The sequence below is a fragment of the Pristiophorus japonicus genome, chromosome 15 (assembly GCF_044704955.1).
Source record: "Pristiophorus japonicus isolate sPriJap1 chromosome 15, sPriJap1.hap1, whole genome shotgun sequence".
Classification (NCBI taxonomy): Eukaryota; Metazoa; Chordata; class Chondrichthyes; family Pristiophoridae; genus Pristiophorus; species Pristiophorus japonicus.
The window spans coordinates 10767957-10782343 of NC_091991.1; the positions used below are offsets into that span (position 1 = coordinate 10767957).

The 14387-nt window shown below is 53.6% G+C and overlaps 1 protein-coding gene across 1 annotated transcript in view; it reads right to left on the bottom strand.

The window, feature by feature from the left end:
* The window catches only part of LOC139281349 (ETS-related transcription factor Elf-5-like), a 43948-nt gene that overhangs the window by 19221 nt on the left and 10340 nt on the right, over positions 1-14387 (bottom strand). Inside the window, exons 3-4 of the mRNA XM_070901504.1 lie at positions 9765-9998; positions 4997-5068 (exon numbers count right to left, since the gene is read on the bottom strand). Of these exons, the coding sequence (XP_070757605.1) occupies positions 4997-5068; positions 9765-9998 (306 nt within the window). The remainder of the gene's footprint in view (positions 1-4996; positions 5069-9764; positions 9999-14387) is intronic.

Consider the following 14387-nt stretch of genomic DNA (forward strand, 5'->3'; position numbering starts at 1 on the left):
CCGCTATTCAATAAGATCATGGCTGATCTGATCATGGACTCAGCTCCACTTCCCTGCCCGCTCCCCATAACCCTTATCCCCTTATAGGTGAAGAAACTATTTCTGTCTTAAATTTATTCAAAGTCCCAGCATCCACAGCTCTCTGAGGCAGCAAATTCCACAGATTTACAACCCTGAGAAGACATTTCTCTTCATCTCAGTTTTAAATGGGCGGCCCCTTATTCTAAGATCGTGCCCTCTAGTTCTAGTCTCCCCCATCAGTGGAAACATCCTCTCTGCATCCACCTTGTCAAGCCCCCTCATAATCTTATACGTTTCGATAAGATCACCTCTCATTCTTCTGAACTCCAATAAGTAGAGGCCCAACCTATCCTCATAAGTCGACCCCCTCATCCCCGGAATCAACCTAGTGAACCTTCTCTGAACTGCCTCCAAAGCAACTATATCCTTTCGTAAATATGGAAACCAAAACTGCACGCAGTATTCCAGGTGTGGCCTCACCAATACCTTAGGTAGCTGTAGCAAGACTTCCCTGCTTTTATACTCCATCTCCTTTGCAATAAAGGCCAAGATACCTTGGCCTTCCTGATCACTTGCTGTACCTGCATACTATCCTTGTGTGTTTCATGCACAATAACCCTAGGTCCCACTGTACTGCAGCATTTTGCAATCTTTCTCCATTTAAATAATAACTTGCTCTTTGATTTTTTTCTGCCAAGGTGCATGACCTCACACTTTCCAACATTATACTTCATCTGCCAATTTTTGCCCACTCACTTAGCCTGTCTATGTCCTTTTGCAGATTTTTTGTGTCCTCCTCACACATTACTTTTCCTCCCATCTTTGTATCGTCAGCAAACTTGGCTACGTTACACTCAGTCCCTTCTCCCAAGTCGTTAATATAGATTGTAAATAGTTGGGGTCCCAGCACTGATCCCTGCGGCACCCCACTAGTTACTGGTTGCCAACCAGAGCATGAACCATTTATCCCGACTCTCTGTTCTCTGTTAGTTAGCCAATCCTCTATCCAACCTAATATATTACCCCCAACCCCGTGAACGTTTATCTTGTGCAGTAACCTTTTATGTGACACCTTGTCAAATGCCTTCTGGAAGTCCAAATACACCACATCGCCTGAATCCTCCCTGTTTGTTACATCCACAGAGAATTCCAGCAATTTAATTAATTAGATTTAGTTATTAATCTCAGCCCCTAATCTAAGGCCTTTAATTTGTGCTCAAGTCCCTGGAGTGGGGATTGAACCCACGACCTTCTTGATTTAGGAGACGAGAGTGCTGCCCACTGAGCCACAGCTGACACATTTACAACCAGGGCTGAAATGTCTGGGTTCTGAAGGCTAATGCTACGTCAATGGGGCCACGTGTGGAACGCCTGATGTACTGGATTCAGAATTCATTGAATGTGGAGAACTAGACAATTACCATACAAATCTCAATTGTAGCTTTTAAAACTTATGAGGAATGTTGTTATGCACGGTCACTTAGACAACAGGAAATACAAGCAAGGCAACCAGAAGTCCTTTAAATCAAAAGCAACAACTTGTATTTATATAGAGCCTTTAACATAATACAACGTCCCAAGGTGCTTCACACGAGTATAATCAGACAAAATTTGAGAGGTGTGTGGGGGGGGGGGAGGGAGAAGAGGCGTGGGGGGGGGAGGGAGAAGAGGCGTGGGGGGGGGAGGGAGAAGAGGCGTGGGGGGGGGAGGGAGAAGAGGCGTGGGGGGGGGAGGGAGAAGAGGCGTGGGGGGGGGGAGGGAGAAGAGGCGTGGGGGGGGGAGGGAGAAGAGGCGTGGGGGGGGGAGGGAGAAGAGGCGTGGGGGGGGAGGGAGAAGAGGCGTGGGGGGGGGAGGGAGAAGAGGCGTGGGGGGGGGAGGGAGAAGAGGCGTGGGGGGGGGAGGGAGAAGAGGCGTGGGGGGGGGAGGGAGAAGAGGCGTGGGGGGGGAGGGAGAAGAGGCGTGGGGGGGGAGGGAGAAGAGGCGTGGGGGGGGAGGGAGAAGAGGCGTGGGGGGGGGAGGGAGAAGAGGCGTGGGGGGGGGAGGGAGAAGAGGCGTGGGGGGGGGAGGGAGAAGAGGCGTGGGGGGGGGAGGGAGAAGAGGCGTGGGGGGGGGAGGGAGAAGAGGCGTGGGGGGGGGAGGGAGAAGAGGCGTGGGGGGGGAGGGAGAAGAGGCGTGGGGGGGGGGAGGGAGAAGAGGCGTGGGGGGGGAGGGAGAAGAGGCGTGGGGGGGGGAGGGAGAAGAGGCGTGGGGGGGGGAGGGAGAAGAGGCGTGGGGGGGGGAGGGAGAAGAGGCGTGGGGGGGGAGGGAGAAGAGGCGTGGGGGGGGGAGGGAGAAGAGGCGTGGGGGGGGGAGGGAGAAGAGGCGTGGGGGGGGGAGGGAGAAGAGGCGTGGGGGGGGGAGGGAGAAGAGGCGTGGGGGGGGGAGGGAGAAGAGGCGTGGGGGGGGGAGGGAGAAGAGGCGTGGGGGGGGGAGGGAGAAGAGGCGTGGGGGGGGGAGGGAGAAGAGGCGTGGGGGGGGGAGGGAGAAGAGGCGTGGGGGGGGGAGGGAGAAGAGGCGTGGGGGGGGGAGGGAGAAGAGGCGTGGGGGGGGGAGGGAGAAGAGGCGTGGGGGGGGGAGGGAGAAGAGGCGTGGGGGGGGGGAGGGAGAAGAGGCGTGGGGGGGGGGAGGGAGAAGAGGCGTGGGGGGGGGAGGGAGAAGAGGCGTGGGGGGGGGAGGGAGAAGAGGCGTGGGGGGGGGAGGGAGAAGAGGCGTGGGGGGGGGAGGGAGAAGAGGCGTGGGGGGGGGAGGGAGAAGAGGCGTGGGGGGGGGAGGGAGAAGAGGCGTGGGGGGGGGAGGGAGAAGAGGCGTGGGGGGGGGAGGGAGAAGAGGCGTGGGGGGGGGAGGGAGAAGAGGCGTGGGGGGGGGAGGGAGAAGAGGCGTGGGGGGGGGAGGGAGAAGAGGCGTGGGGGGGGGAGGGAGAAGAGGCGTGGGGGGGGGAGGGAGAAGAGGCGTGGGGGGGGGAGGGAGAAGAGGCGTGGGGGGGGGAGGGAGAAGAGGCGTGGGGGGGGGAGGGAGAAGAGGCGTGGGGGGGGGAGGGAGAAGAGGCGTGGGGGGGGGAGGGAGAAGAGGCGTGTGGGGGGGAGGGAGAAGAGGCGTGGGGGGGGGAGGGAGAAGAGGCGTGGGGGGGGGAGGGAGAAGAGGCGTGGGGGGGGGAGGGAGAAGAGGCGTGGGGGGGGAGGGAGAAGAGGCGTGGGGGGGGGAGGGAGAAGAGGCGTGGGGGGGGGAGGGAGAAGAGGCGTGGGGGGGGGAGGGAGAAGAGGCGTGGGGGGGGGAGGGAGAAGAGGCGTGGGGGGGGGGAGGGAGAAGAGGCGTGGGGGGGGGAGGGAGAAGAGGCGTGGGGGGGGGAGGGAGAAGAGGCGTGGGGGGGGGAGGGAGAAGAGGCGTGGGGGGGGGAGGGAGAAGAGGCGTGGGGGGGGGAGGGAGAAGAGGCGTGGGGGGGGGAGGGAGAAGAGGCGTGGGGGGGGAGGGAGAAGAGGCGTGGGGGGGGGAGGGAGAAGAGGCGTGGGGGGGGGAGGGAGAAGAGGCGTGGGGGGGGGAGGGAGAAGAGGCGTGGGGGGGGGAGGGAGAAGAGGCGTGAGGGGGGGAGGGAGAAGACGCGTGGGGGGGGAGGGAGAAGAGGCGTGGGGGGGGGAGAAGAGGCGTGGGGGGGGGAGAAGAGGCGTGGGGGGGGGAGAAGAGGCGTGGGGGGGGAGAAGAGGCTTGGGGGGGGAGAAGAGGTTTGGGGGGGGAGAAGAGGTTTGGGGGGGGAGAAGAGGTTTGGGGGGGGAGAAGAGGTTTGGGGGGGGAGAAGAGGTTTGGGGGGGGAGAAGAGGTTTGGGGGGGGAGAAGAGGTTTGGGGGGGGAGAAGAGGTTTGGGGGGGGAGAAGAGGTTTGGGGGGGGAGAAGAGGTTTGGGGGGGGAGAAGAGGTTTGGGGGGGGAGAAGAGGTTTGGGGGGGGAGAAGAGGTTTGGGGGGGGAGAAGAGGTTTGGGGGGGGAGAAGAGGTTTGGGGGGGGAGAAGAGGTTTGGGGGGGGAGAAGAGGTTTGGGGGGGGAGAAGAGGTTTGGGGGGGGAGAAGAGGTTTGGGGGGGGAGAAGAGGTTTGGGGGGGGAGAAGAGGTTTGGGGGGGGAGAAGAGGTTTGGGGGGGGAGAAGAGGTTTGGGGGGGGAGAAGAGGTTTGGGGGGGGAGAAGAGGTTTGGGGGGGGAGAAGAGGTTTGGGGGGGGAGAAGAGGTTTGGGGGGGGAGAAGAGGTTTGGGGGGGGAGAAGAGGTTTGGGGGGGGAGAAGAGGTTTGGGGGGGGAGAAGAGGTTTGGGGGGGGAGAAGAGGTTTGGGGGGGGAGAAGAGGTTTGGGGGGGGAGAAGAGGTTTGGGGGGGGAGAAGAGGTTTGGGGGGGGAGAAGAGGTTTGGGGGGGGAGAAGAGGTTTGGGGGGGGAGAAGAGGTTTGGGGGGGGAGAAGAGGTTTGCGGGGGGGAGAAGAGGTTTGGGGGGGGAGAAGAGGTTTGGGGGGGGAGAAGAGGTTTGGGGGGGGAGAAGAGGTTTGGGGGGGGAGAAGAGGTTTGGGGGGGGAGAAGAGGTTTGGGGGGGGAGAAGAGGTTGGGGGGGGGAGAAGAGGTTGGGGGGGGAGAAGAGGTTTGGGGGGGGAGAGGTTTAGGCGGGGGAGAGGTTTATTGGGGGGGGGGAGAGGTGTGGGGGGGGAGGTTTAGGCGGGGGAGAGGTTTGGGGGGGGGAGAGGTTTGGGGCGGGGGGAGGTTTATTGGGGGGGGGGGGAGGTGTGGGGGGGGGTTTAGGCGGGGGAGAGGTTTGGGGTGGGGGGGGGAGAGGTTTGGGGGGGGGGGGGGAGAGGTTTGGGGGGGGGGGGGAGAGGTTTGGGGCTGGGGGGGAGGTTTAGGTGGGGGAGAGGTTTATTGGGGGGAATTGCAGAGTTTAGGGCCGAGAGGAACGGCTGGAGGTACTTACCATGTTCCTCTCCGGTGGGTGGAAAGCGGGATTCTGCATCTTCCAGTCCGTTGGGCAACTCAAACTCAAACTCTGTCCAAATCAACAGATAAAAGAGGTTTTACACGGTTGTGGCAGAGGGTGAAGATCAGCACGCGTCTCACACAAGGGACACAAGGACAGTGGGGCAGAGCGAAAGCTGACTGTGACAGGAGTGCCCAGCGACACTTGATACCTCGCTGATCCCGGTGTGAGCAGAGCTGACTCCGGAGGCTCCCCTCGTGCAGCCAGTGAACCCTTTGCGATTTACCCGCAACCAGTTTCCATTCGCAAAGACCCCATTTGTACCTGAGCTGCTGCCACAAGTCTCACACAATTTGTGGTCTGATCGAACAGCGATTGGGCCAGCAATACGGAGGTCGCGAGTTCAAATCCCACAAATTGAACCCAGTAAATTTGCTAATCCGTGCGCTGGCACCAGAGAAAGTCACTGTGAAATCAGCCGGGTTGTCGTAAAAAACCCAACCAGTTCACTAAAGCCCTTCAGGGACGGGAACCTGCCGACCTTACCCGGTCTGGGCCTAAACGTGACTCCAGTCCCAGACTGTGTGGCTGATTCTTAATGCCCTCAGGGGCAACCAGGGATGGGCAATAAATGCTGCCTTGCCAGCCTACATCCCAAGAATGAACCATTCTTTTAAGAATTTTAAAAGGCGAAGATCATTGTTAAAATTATAACCCAAGTCAACCATTAGCGGCCGTGCCTTCTGTTGCCTGGGCCCCAAGCTCTGGAACTCCCTCCCTAAACCTCTCCACTTCTCTTTCCACCTTCAAGACGCTCCTTAAAACCTATCTCTTTAACCAAGCTTTTGGTCACCTGCGCTAATTTCTACTCATGCGGCTCGGTGTCAAATTTTTATCGCATAGTGCTCCTGTGAAGTGTCTTGGGCAAGGCGTTGGAAAAATTACCCCTCAGGCCAATACTCCAGTTATATTGGCCCGGAATTTATAATGGCGTACGCCGACATAAGTGCTGCGAATGACCCCAATCGATGCACAGGCCCGAAAACCCGGAACTTGCAATCTGACAAGTTTCTCCTCGACAGGACGTACACATCGATCGGCCTAGAAATCCCGGTTTCTCCTTCCCGCGGGCGTTCGACTAGATTCTAGATAAAAGAAGCGCACCGACCTGAAACTGCTGCGCCCACGCGAGATCCCGGTCTGGAAGCCTCCCCTAACTGCGTGTCGCAACACGTGCACGTCAGGACGTGCGCAGGCCTGGAGCTGGAGTCACATGGCTCTGGGCAGCCAATCAGGTAACATATGGTCTCATTCACAATAATAGGAGCTGCGGACTTACGAAACTCCTATTACTATGAATGAGAAACACCCCCAAACACTACATAAAACATTTTTTTTAAAAACACCTCATATAAATACACTACAGAAATTAAAGTTGATAGAAATGTTTTTGAAAAAAATATTTGCCGATTTTCTAAAAAAGTTTTAATTATGGTTTAAAATAAAATGACCTGAGTGGGCAGAGTTTTTAACATAAATATGTATTTTTAAATTTTATTTTACTATGTTTTTGATATGTTTTTAAACACTTACGCTGGTCAAAGTAGGCTATGCGCTTGCTTTTACCAGGCGCAAGAGTTTTAAGGACATTCGCTGGGCCAGAGACGGGCAAATAGCCCAATTCTCTGCCGTGGGATTGCCCTCGTTACCGATCTGCAGGAGATCCCTCAAGCCAGAAACTTGACAGATCGGAAAAGCCGGTTTTCAGCGCATGCGCATTGCGCGCCGAAAATCGGCTTTTCTGATGCCTTCCCGGGTCCGTACACACTCCGTAAGGACGCGGGGAGGCCCCAATTTCCGGGCAATCTCTGTAAATTCACTTTCGCTGGCTATTTACCCCAATACTGGCCAGCATATCCTGACCAAACCCTAGCGCCTCATAAAAGCAGGCCTTTTATCAGTGCAAGGGTTAAAATACATTTTTTTTTTTTTTTAAATGATTTAAACATTCACTTACATTTAAAATTAGTTTTGGTTATTCCTGTCCCATTTAAAAATGTTTACATTTATTTTTCAAAAAAAATTATTTTTATTTTAAATGTTTAATTAAAGGGTATTTTAATTAATTTTGAACCTGTGATCATTTATTTTTATTTCAGTGTTATGAAACTTTATTTATTAGGTGATTCCTATAATGTTTATGGGGATTCTGTACGTAAATGGAATCTCCATAAACATAATGGGAATCCCCCTTTGTGATTGGTTGGGCCGGCCCATGTGATCCCAGGGACGCTTGCGAACTGCGTGCGCCCCGGGATACATGGGCCTTTACCCAGGCCTGCAGACTCTGGACCGCAACAGTCCAAAGCTCCAGAAACACAAGGTATATCAGCTGTGGCTCAGTGGTCAGCTCTTTCACCTCGGAGTCAGAAGGTTGTGTGTTCAAGTTCCACTCCAGAGACTTGAACACAAAAATCTAGGCTGACACTCCCAGTGCAGTACTGAGGGAGCGCTGCACTATCAAAGGGGCAGTACTGAGGGAGTGCTGCACTGTCGGAGGGACAATACTGAGGGAGTGCCGCACTGTCAGAGGGGCAGTACTGAGGGAGTGCTGCACTGTCGGAGGGGCAGTACTGAGGGAGTGCTGCACTGTTGGAGGGACAGTGCTGAGGGAGTGCTGCACTGTTGGAGGGGCAGTACTGAGGGAGTGCTGCACTGTCGGAGGGACAGTGCTGAGGGAGTGCTGTACTGTCGGAGGGACAGTACTGAGGGAGTGTTGCACTGTCGGAGGGGCAGTACTGAGGGAGTGCTGCCCTGTCGGAGGGGCAGTACTGAGGGAGTGCTGCACTATCGGAGGGATAGTACTGAGGGAGTGCTGCACTGTCGGAGGGACAGTGCTGAGGGAGTGCTGCACTGTCGGAGGGACAGTGCTGAGGGAGTGCTGCACTGTCGGAGGGACAGTGCTGAGAGAATGCTGTACTGTCGGAGGGACAGTACTGAGGGAGTGCCGCACTGTCAGAGGTGCCGTCATTTGGATGAGAAGTTAAACCGAGGCCCCGTCTACCCTCGCAGGTCGACGTAAAAGATCCCGTGGTACTATTTTGAAGAAGAACAGGGGAGTTCTCCTCAGTGTCCCGGGGCCAATATTTATCTCTCGATCAACATCGAAAAACAGATGATCTGGTCATTATCACATTGCTGTTTGTGGGACCTTGCTGTGTGAAAATTGACTGCCATGTTTCCTACATCACAACAATGACTACACTTCAAAAAGTACTTCATTGGCTGTAACGTGCTTTGGGACGTCCTGAGGTTGTGAAACGCGCTGTAGAAATGTAAGACTTTCTTAAGTATGGAGTTTTCATCGTGGTTTGGAGGCGTGCTCAGGCCGTTATATCGCCAGGGAGCTGACAACTGACAGTTAGCGAGTAAGAAACATTTCACACACTTTGGATAAAGTGTATCATCAGTGAACGGCTGGCAGCGGTAACTAAAATAAAACCCGCGTGGCCAGAAATATTGACAGGATCTGACAGGGTTGACACAGAGAACCTATTCCCTCTGGTAGGGAAGAGTCTAGAACGAGGGGGCGTGACCTTAAAATTAGAGCCAGGCCGTTCAGGGGTGATGTCAGGAAGCACGTCTTCACACAAAGGGTGGTGGGGATCTGGAACTCTCTCTCCCAAGTGGTTGTGGTTGCTGGGGGGCAATTGGAGCTTTCAAGACTAAGCAAGTCATAGCGAGGGGATTTGCGTACAGGGGCAGGGAGGTGTTGCTACAGTTGTACAGGGCCTTGGTGAGGCCACACCTGGAGTATTGTGTACAGTTTTGGTCTCCTAACCTGAGGAAGGACATTCTTGCTATTGAGGGAGTGCAGCGAAGGTTCACCAGACTGATTCCCGGGATGGCGGGACTGACCTATCAAGACAGACTGGATCAACTGGGCTTGTATTCACTGGAGTTCAGAAGAATGAGAGGGGACCTCATAGAAACGTTTAAAATTCTGACGGGGTTAGACAGGTTAGATGCAGGAAGAATGTTCCCAATGTTGGGGAAGTCCAGAACCAGGGGACACAGTCTAAGGATAAGGGGTAAGCCATTTAGGACCGAGATGAGGAGGAATTTCTTCACCCAGAGAGTGGTGAACCTGTGGAATTCTCTACCACAGAAAGTTGTTGAGGCCAATTCACTAACTATATTCAAAAAGGAGTTAGATGGAGTCCTTACTACTAGGGGGATCAAGGGGTATGGCGAGAAAGCAGGAATGGGGTACTGAAGTTGCATGTTCAGCCATGAACTCATTGAATGGCGGTGCAGGCTGGAAGGGCCGAATTGCCTGCTCCTGCACCTATTTTCTATGTTTCTATGTTTCTATGGATAGATTTTTGTTGGGTAAGGGTATGGAGGGTTATGGAGCAAAGGCAGGTGGATGGAGTTGGGGTGCAGATCAGCCAGGATCTGATTGAATGGCGGAGCAGGGTGGAGGGGCTAAATGGTCCCTCTGTTCCTGAACTAAAAAAGAACATTTTGCAATTTCCTCGCATCGCCTTACACTGAGGTGGGGCCTTTACTAGTAAACAGAAGGAAGTAACTGATCGTTACCTCCAGGCTCGACTATTCCAACGCTCTCCTGGCCGGCCTCCCACCTTGCACCCTCCGCGAAGTTGAGCTCAACTAGGAACTGAAGTTGGCTGGCAGCCCACACACAAAGCCCATCGCCGAGCGCTGCGTGACACCACTGCGCTCAAGCACGCTTCCCACTCACCGTACTTCTCCCTCAGCTCTCGCAGGCTCCGGTACAGATCTTCGCCCAGGTACCCAAACGTCCGAATGAATCTCTCCAACGACATTGCGCACAACTGCTTGCCGCTGGCGTCACACGGGGCCAAGAAGATGGAAGATGAGTCCCACCGGTTTCTTGCCACATAGTAGTTCAGCCATTGCAGGACCTCCTCCTCTCCCCAGAACTGCGGGTCCGTGTCGAACCAGTTACAGGGCCCTGAAACAAACAGGTGTGGAGTGTGAGCTGCAGGGGTGGGAGTCTTTTTTCTGTTAACCGGAGCTTTCGATTTGTAACTTGAAGCCATGGAATGCTGCTATGCTTCTTCCTGCATGAATACATTTCATAGAATCACAGAAATTTACGGCACGGAAGGAGGCCATTTCGGCCCATCGTGTCCGCACCGGCCAACAGAAGGCTATCCAGCCTAATCCCACTTTCCAGCTCTCGGTCCGTAGCCCTGTAGTTTACGGCACTTCAAGTGCACATCCAAGTACTTTTTAAATGTGGTGAGGGTTTCTGCCTCTACCACCTTTTCAGGCAGTGAGTTCCAGACCCCCATCACCCTCTGGGTGAAGACATTTCCCCTCAAATCCCCTCGAAACCTTCTACCAATTACTTTAAATCTGTGTCCCCTGGTTGTTGACCCCTCTGCGAAGGGAAATAGGTCCGTCCTATCCACTCTATCCAGGCCCCTCATAATTTTTATACACCTCAATAAAGGTCTCCCCTCAGCTTCCTCTGTTCCAAGGAAAACAAACCCTGCCTATCCAATCTGTCCTCATAGTTAAAATTCTCCAGTCCAGGCAACATCCTCGTAAATCTCCTCTGTTCCCTGTCTAGTGCAAACACATCTTTCCTGTAATGTGGTGACCAGAACTGCACGCAGTACTCCAGCTGTGGCCTAATCAGTGTTTTATACAGTTCAAGCATAACCTCCCTGCTCTTGTATTCTATGCCTTGGCTAAAACAATTCATTCTCGGGATGTGGGGGCCGATGGACATTGATTGGTCATCCCTGGTTGCCCTCAGGAGATGGTGGGCCTTCATCTTGATACAACTGAGGGGCCATTTCAGGGGCAGTTAAGAGTCGACCATATAGGCCCAGGTCGGGTAAGGATGGCAGGTTTCCTTCCCTAAAGGGACATTAGTGAACCGGTTGGGTTTTTACAACAATCTGACAAATTCATGGTCACCATTACTGAGACCAGCTTTTTATTTCTAGAGATCTGAAACCGAATTCCAATTCTCAAACTGCCCTGGTGGGATTTCTGGATCCTGGATTATTAGTCCAGTAACAGAACCGCTTTCATAATTTAAGGTGAACTAATTGGTTATGGCTCTATATGTGATATTTTAATATAACTTCTAATTTAATATAACATCTGTAAAACAGATTATCTGGGTCATTATCACATTGCTGTTTGTGGGAGCTTGCTATGCGTAAATTGGCTGCCCCGTTTCCCACAATACAACAGTGACTACACTCCAAAAATTACTTCATTGGCTGTAAACTGGTACTGAGGTTGAATGATCAGCCTCGATCTTATTGAATGGCGGTGCAGGCTCAAAGGACCGAATGGCCTACTCCAGCACCTAATTTCTATGTTTCTAAACATCCGATGGTCGTGAAAGGCGCTATATAAATGCAAGTCTTCCTTTTTTTAATACAATATCCTGCGAATGCTAAGAACAATGTTTTTAAAACAAATTCTAGCCTGTGGCTACACTCTCAGATATACCCTTAACTTGGAGATTGCCCAGCCGTGAGTGATAGCGGAGTGTAATCCAATGTATATCTGCCGCTTTCTGACTTCACACAACAGGAGATCTACTTCATGCATACAATTTTGGTCTCCGTATTTAAGGAAGGATATACTTGCGTTGGAGGCTGTTCAGAGAAGGTTCACTCGGTTGATTCCGGAGATGAGGGGGTTGACTTATGAGGATAGGTTTAGTAGGTTGGGTTTATACACATTGGAGTTCAGAGGAATGAGAGGTGATCTTATCGAAACATATAAGATAATGAGGGGGCTCGACAATGTGGATGTAGAGAGGATAGCTCCACTCATAGGGGAAACTAAAACTAGAGGACATAGTCTCAGAATAAGGGGTCGCCCATTTAAAACTGAAATGGAGGAATTTCTTCTCTCAGAGGTTGTAAATCTGTGGAATTATCTGCCCCAGTGAGCTGTGGAGGCTAGGTCATTGAATAAATTTAAGGCGGAGATAGACAGATTTTTGAGCGCTAATGCAATAAAGAGTTATGGGGAGCGGGCAGGGAAGTGGAGCTGAGTCCATGATCAGATCAGCCATGATCTTATTGAATGGCGGAGCAGGCCTTGAGGTGCCAGGTATTCTACTCCTGCTCCTATTTCTTATGTTCTTAAATCTATGCTGACACTCCAGTTAAACCAAGGCCCTGTCTGCCCTCTCTGGTGGATGTATAAGATCCTATGGCCACTATTTTGAAGAAGAGCAGGGAAATTATCCCCGGTGTCCTGGCCAATAATTATCACTCAACCAACATCACCAATAAACAGATTATCTAGTCATTCTCTCATTGATGTTTGTGGGAGCTTGCTGTGCACAAATTGGTGCCGAGTTCCCGACGTACAACAGTGACCACATTCCAAAAAGAACTTCATTGGCTGTAAGGCTCTTTGGGATGTCCCGCGGCTGTGACAGGCGCTATCAAAATGCAAGTTTTTCTTTACTTTTCTCTTTGCCGGTCTGACGTGTGGTGACTGTTGTATCGGAGGGAAAGGCAGCCCCCAGTGTGTATAATCCCGAGGTTGTTGTGTGTTGTTACTGAACCTGTTCTACCTTTGGCACAGAGCCACTGTTCCCTTTTCCAGGTGTGTCTCTGGGGAGAATGGAACGTGCAACTTCTAATAATCACCTGAAGCAGTCCGGCAACGTCAGCCCCAACTTCTGCAAAGGTCATTTGTTTTCTATTCGCATCCCTGAAACAGGCCTTCTGATTGGTTCATCCGACAAATCAGTTAGACAGTGTGATTGGAGCAGATCATATCATAAATATTGGCCCAGGACACCGGGGAGAACACCCCTTGCTCCTCCTCAAGACAGTGCCATGGGATCTTTTATGTCCACCTGAGAAAGCAAGTTTATTGTCTCATCCGAGGGACGGCACCTCCGACAGTGCGGCACTCCCGCAGTACTGCCCCTCCGACAGCGCAGCGCTCCCTCAGTACTGCCCCTCCAACAGTGCGGCGCTCCCACAGTACTGCCCCTCCGACAGTGCGCCATTCCCTCAGTACTGCCCCTCCAACAGTGCGGCGCTCCCTCAGTACTGCCCCTCCGACAGTGCGGCGCTCCCTCAGTACTGCCCCTCCGACAGTGCGGCGCTCCCTCAGTACCGCCCCTCCGACAGTGCGGCGCTCCCTCAGTACCGCCCCTCCGACAGTGCTGCACTCCCTCAGTACTGCCCCTCCGACAGTGCGGCGTTCCCTCAGTACCGCCCCTCCGACAGTGCGGCGCTCCCTCAGTACCGCCCCTCCGACAGTGCTGCACTCCCTCAGTACTGCCCTCCGACAGTGCAGCGTTCCCTCAGTACCGCCCCTCCGACAGTGCGGCGCTCCCTCAGTACTGCCCCTGCGACAGTGCTGCACTCCCTCTGTACTGCCCCTCCGACAGTGCGGCGCTCCCTCAGTACCGCTCCTCCGACAGTGCGGCGCTCCCTCAGTACTGCCCCTCCGACAGTGCGCCGCTCCCTCAGTACTGCCCCTGCGACAGTGCTGCACTCCCTCTGTACTGCCCCTCCGACAGTGCGGCGCTCCCTCAGTACCGCTCCTCCGACAGTGCGGCGCTCCCTCAGTACTGCCCCTCCGATAGTGCAGCACTCCCTTTCAGTACTGCACTGGAAATGTGAGCCAGGATTGGACACCGGGGAAAACTCCCCTGGTAGTGGTTCTGGCACTAGACCACCTACCCCAGTCATCAGTTCAAATCCCACTCTGTCCAGTTATGAAATTGAATTCAATAATTGTGGGAACTTGCAAGAACTAAAAAAATGAACTTGTCATTAAAAACCCAAGCTGCTCACTAAGCAAAAGAAGCCTGCTGCTGACCACGGAACTTAACAGCGTAGAAGGGGCCATTCAGCCCACTGTGCCAAAGCTGGCTGTTTGCTAGAGTAATCCCAAACGAATTCTATTGCACGTCTCACCCCCGATAGCCCCGCATCTGATTTGAGTATTTTCCCCTCATGGATGCAATGGTCTCTGCCTTAATTTCTCCCCGTGACAAAATATTCGAGCTCCATCAACCCTCTGTGTAAAGAAATCCTAAGGTTGTGAAAGGCGCTCTATAAATGCAAGTCTTTCTTCACTCTCAGAGTAATGAGGTTCATTTGTTGAACTTCCATTGCTGATTCCCCAAACGGAAGAAATAGCTTCCCCCAGGTGACTCTAATAAAACCAGTCATAATTTATACATAGCCTTCATAGTATTTACAGCGCAGAAACAAGCCAAGCAGCCCAACCGGTCCGTGCCGGTGTTTATACTCCACATGAACCTCCTCCCACCCCTCTTCATCTCACCCCATCAACATATCCTTTCCTTTCCCCTTCTTGCAGTTATCGAGCC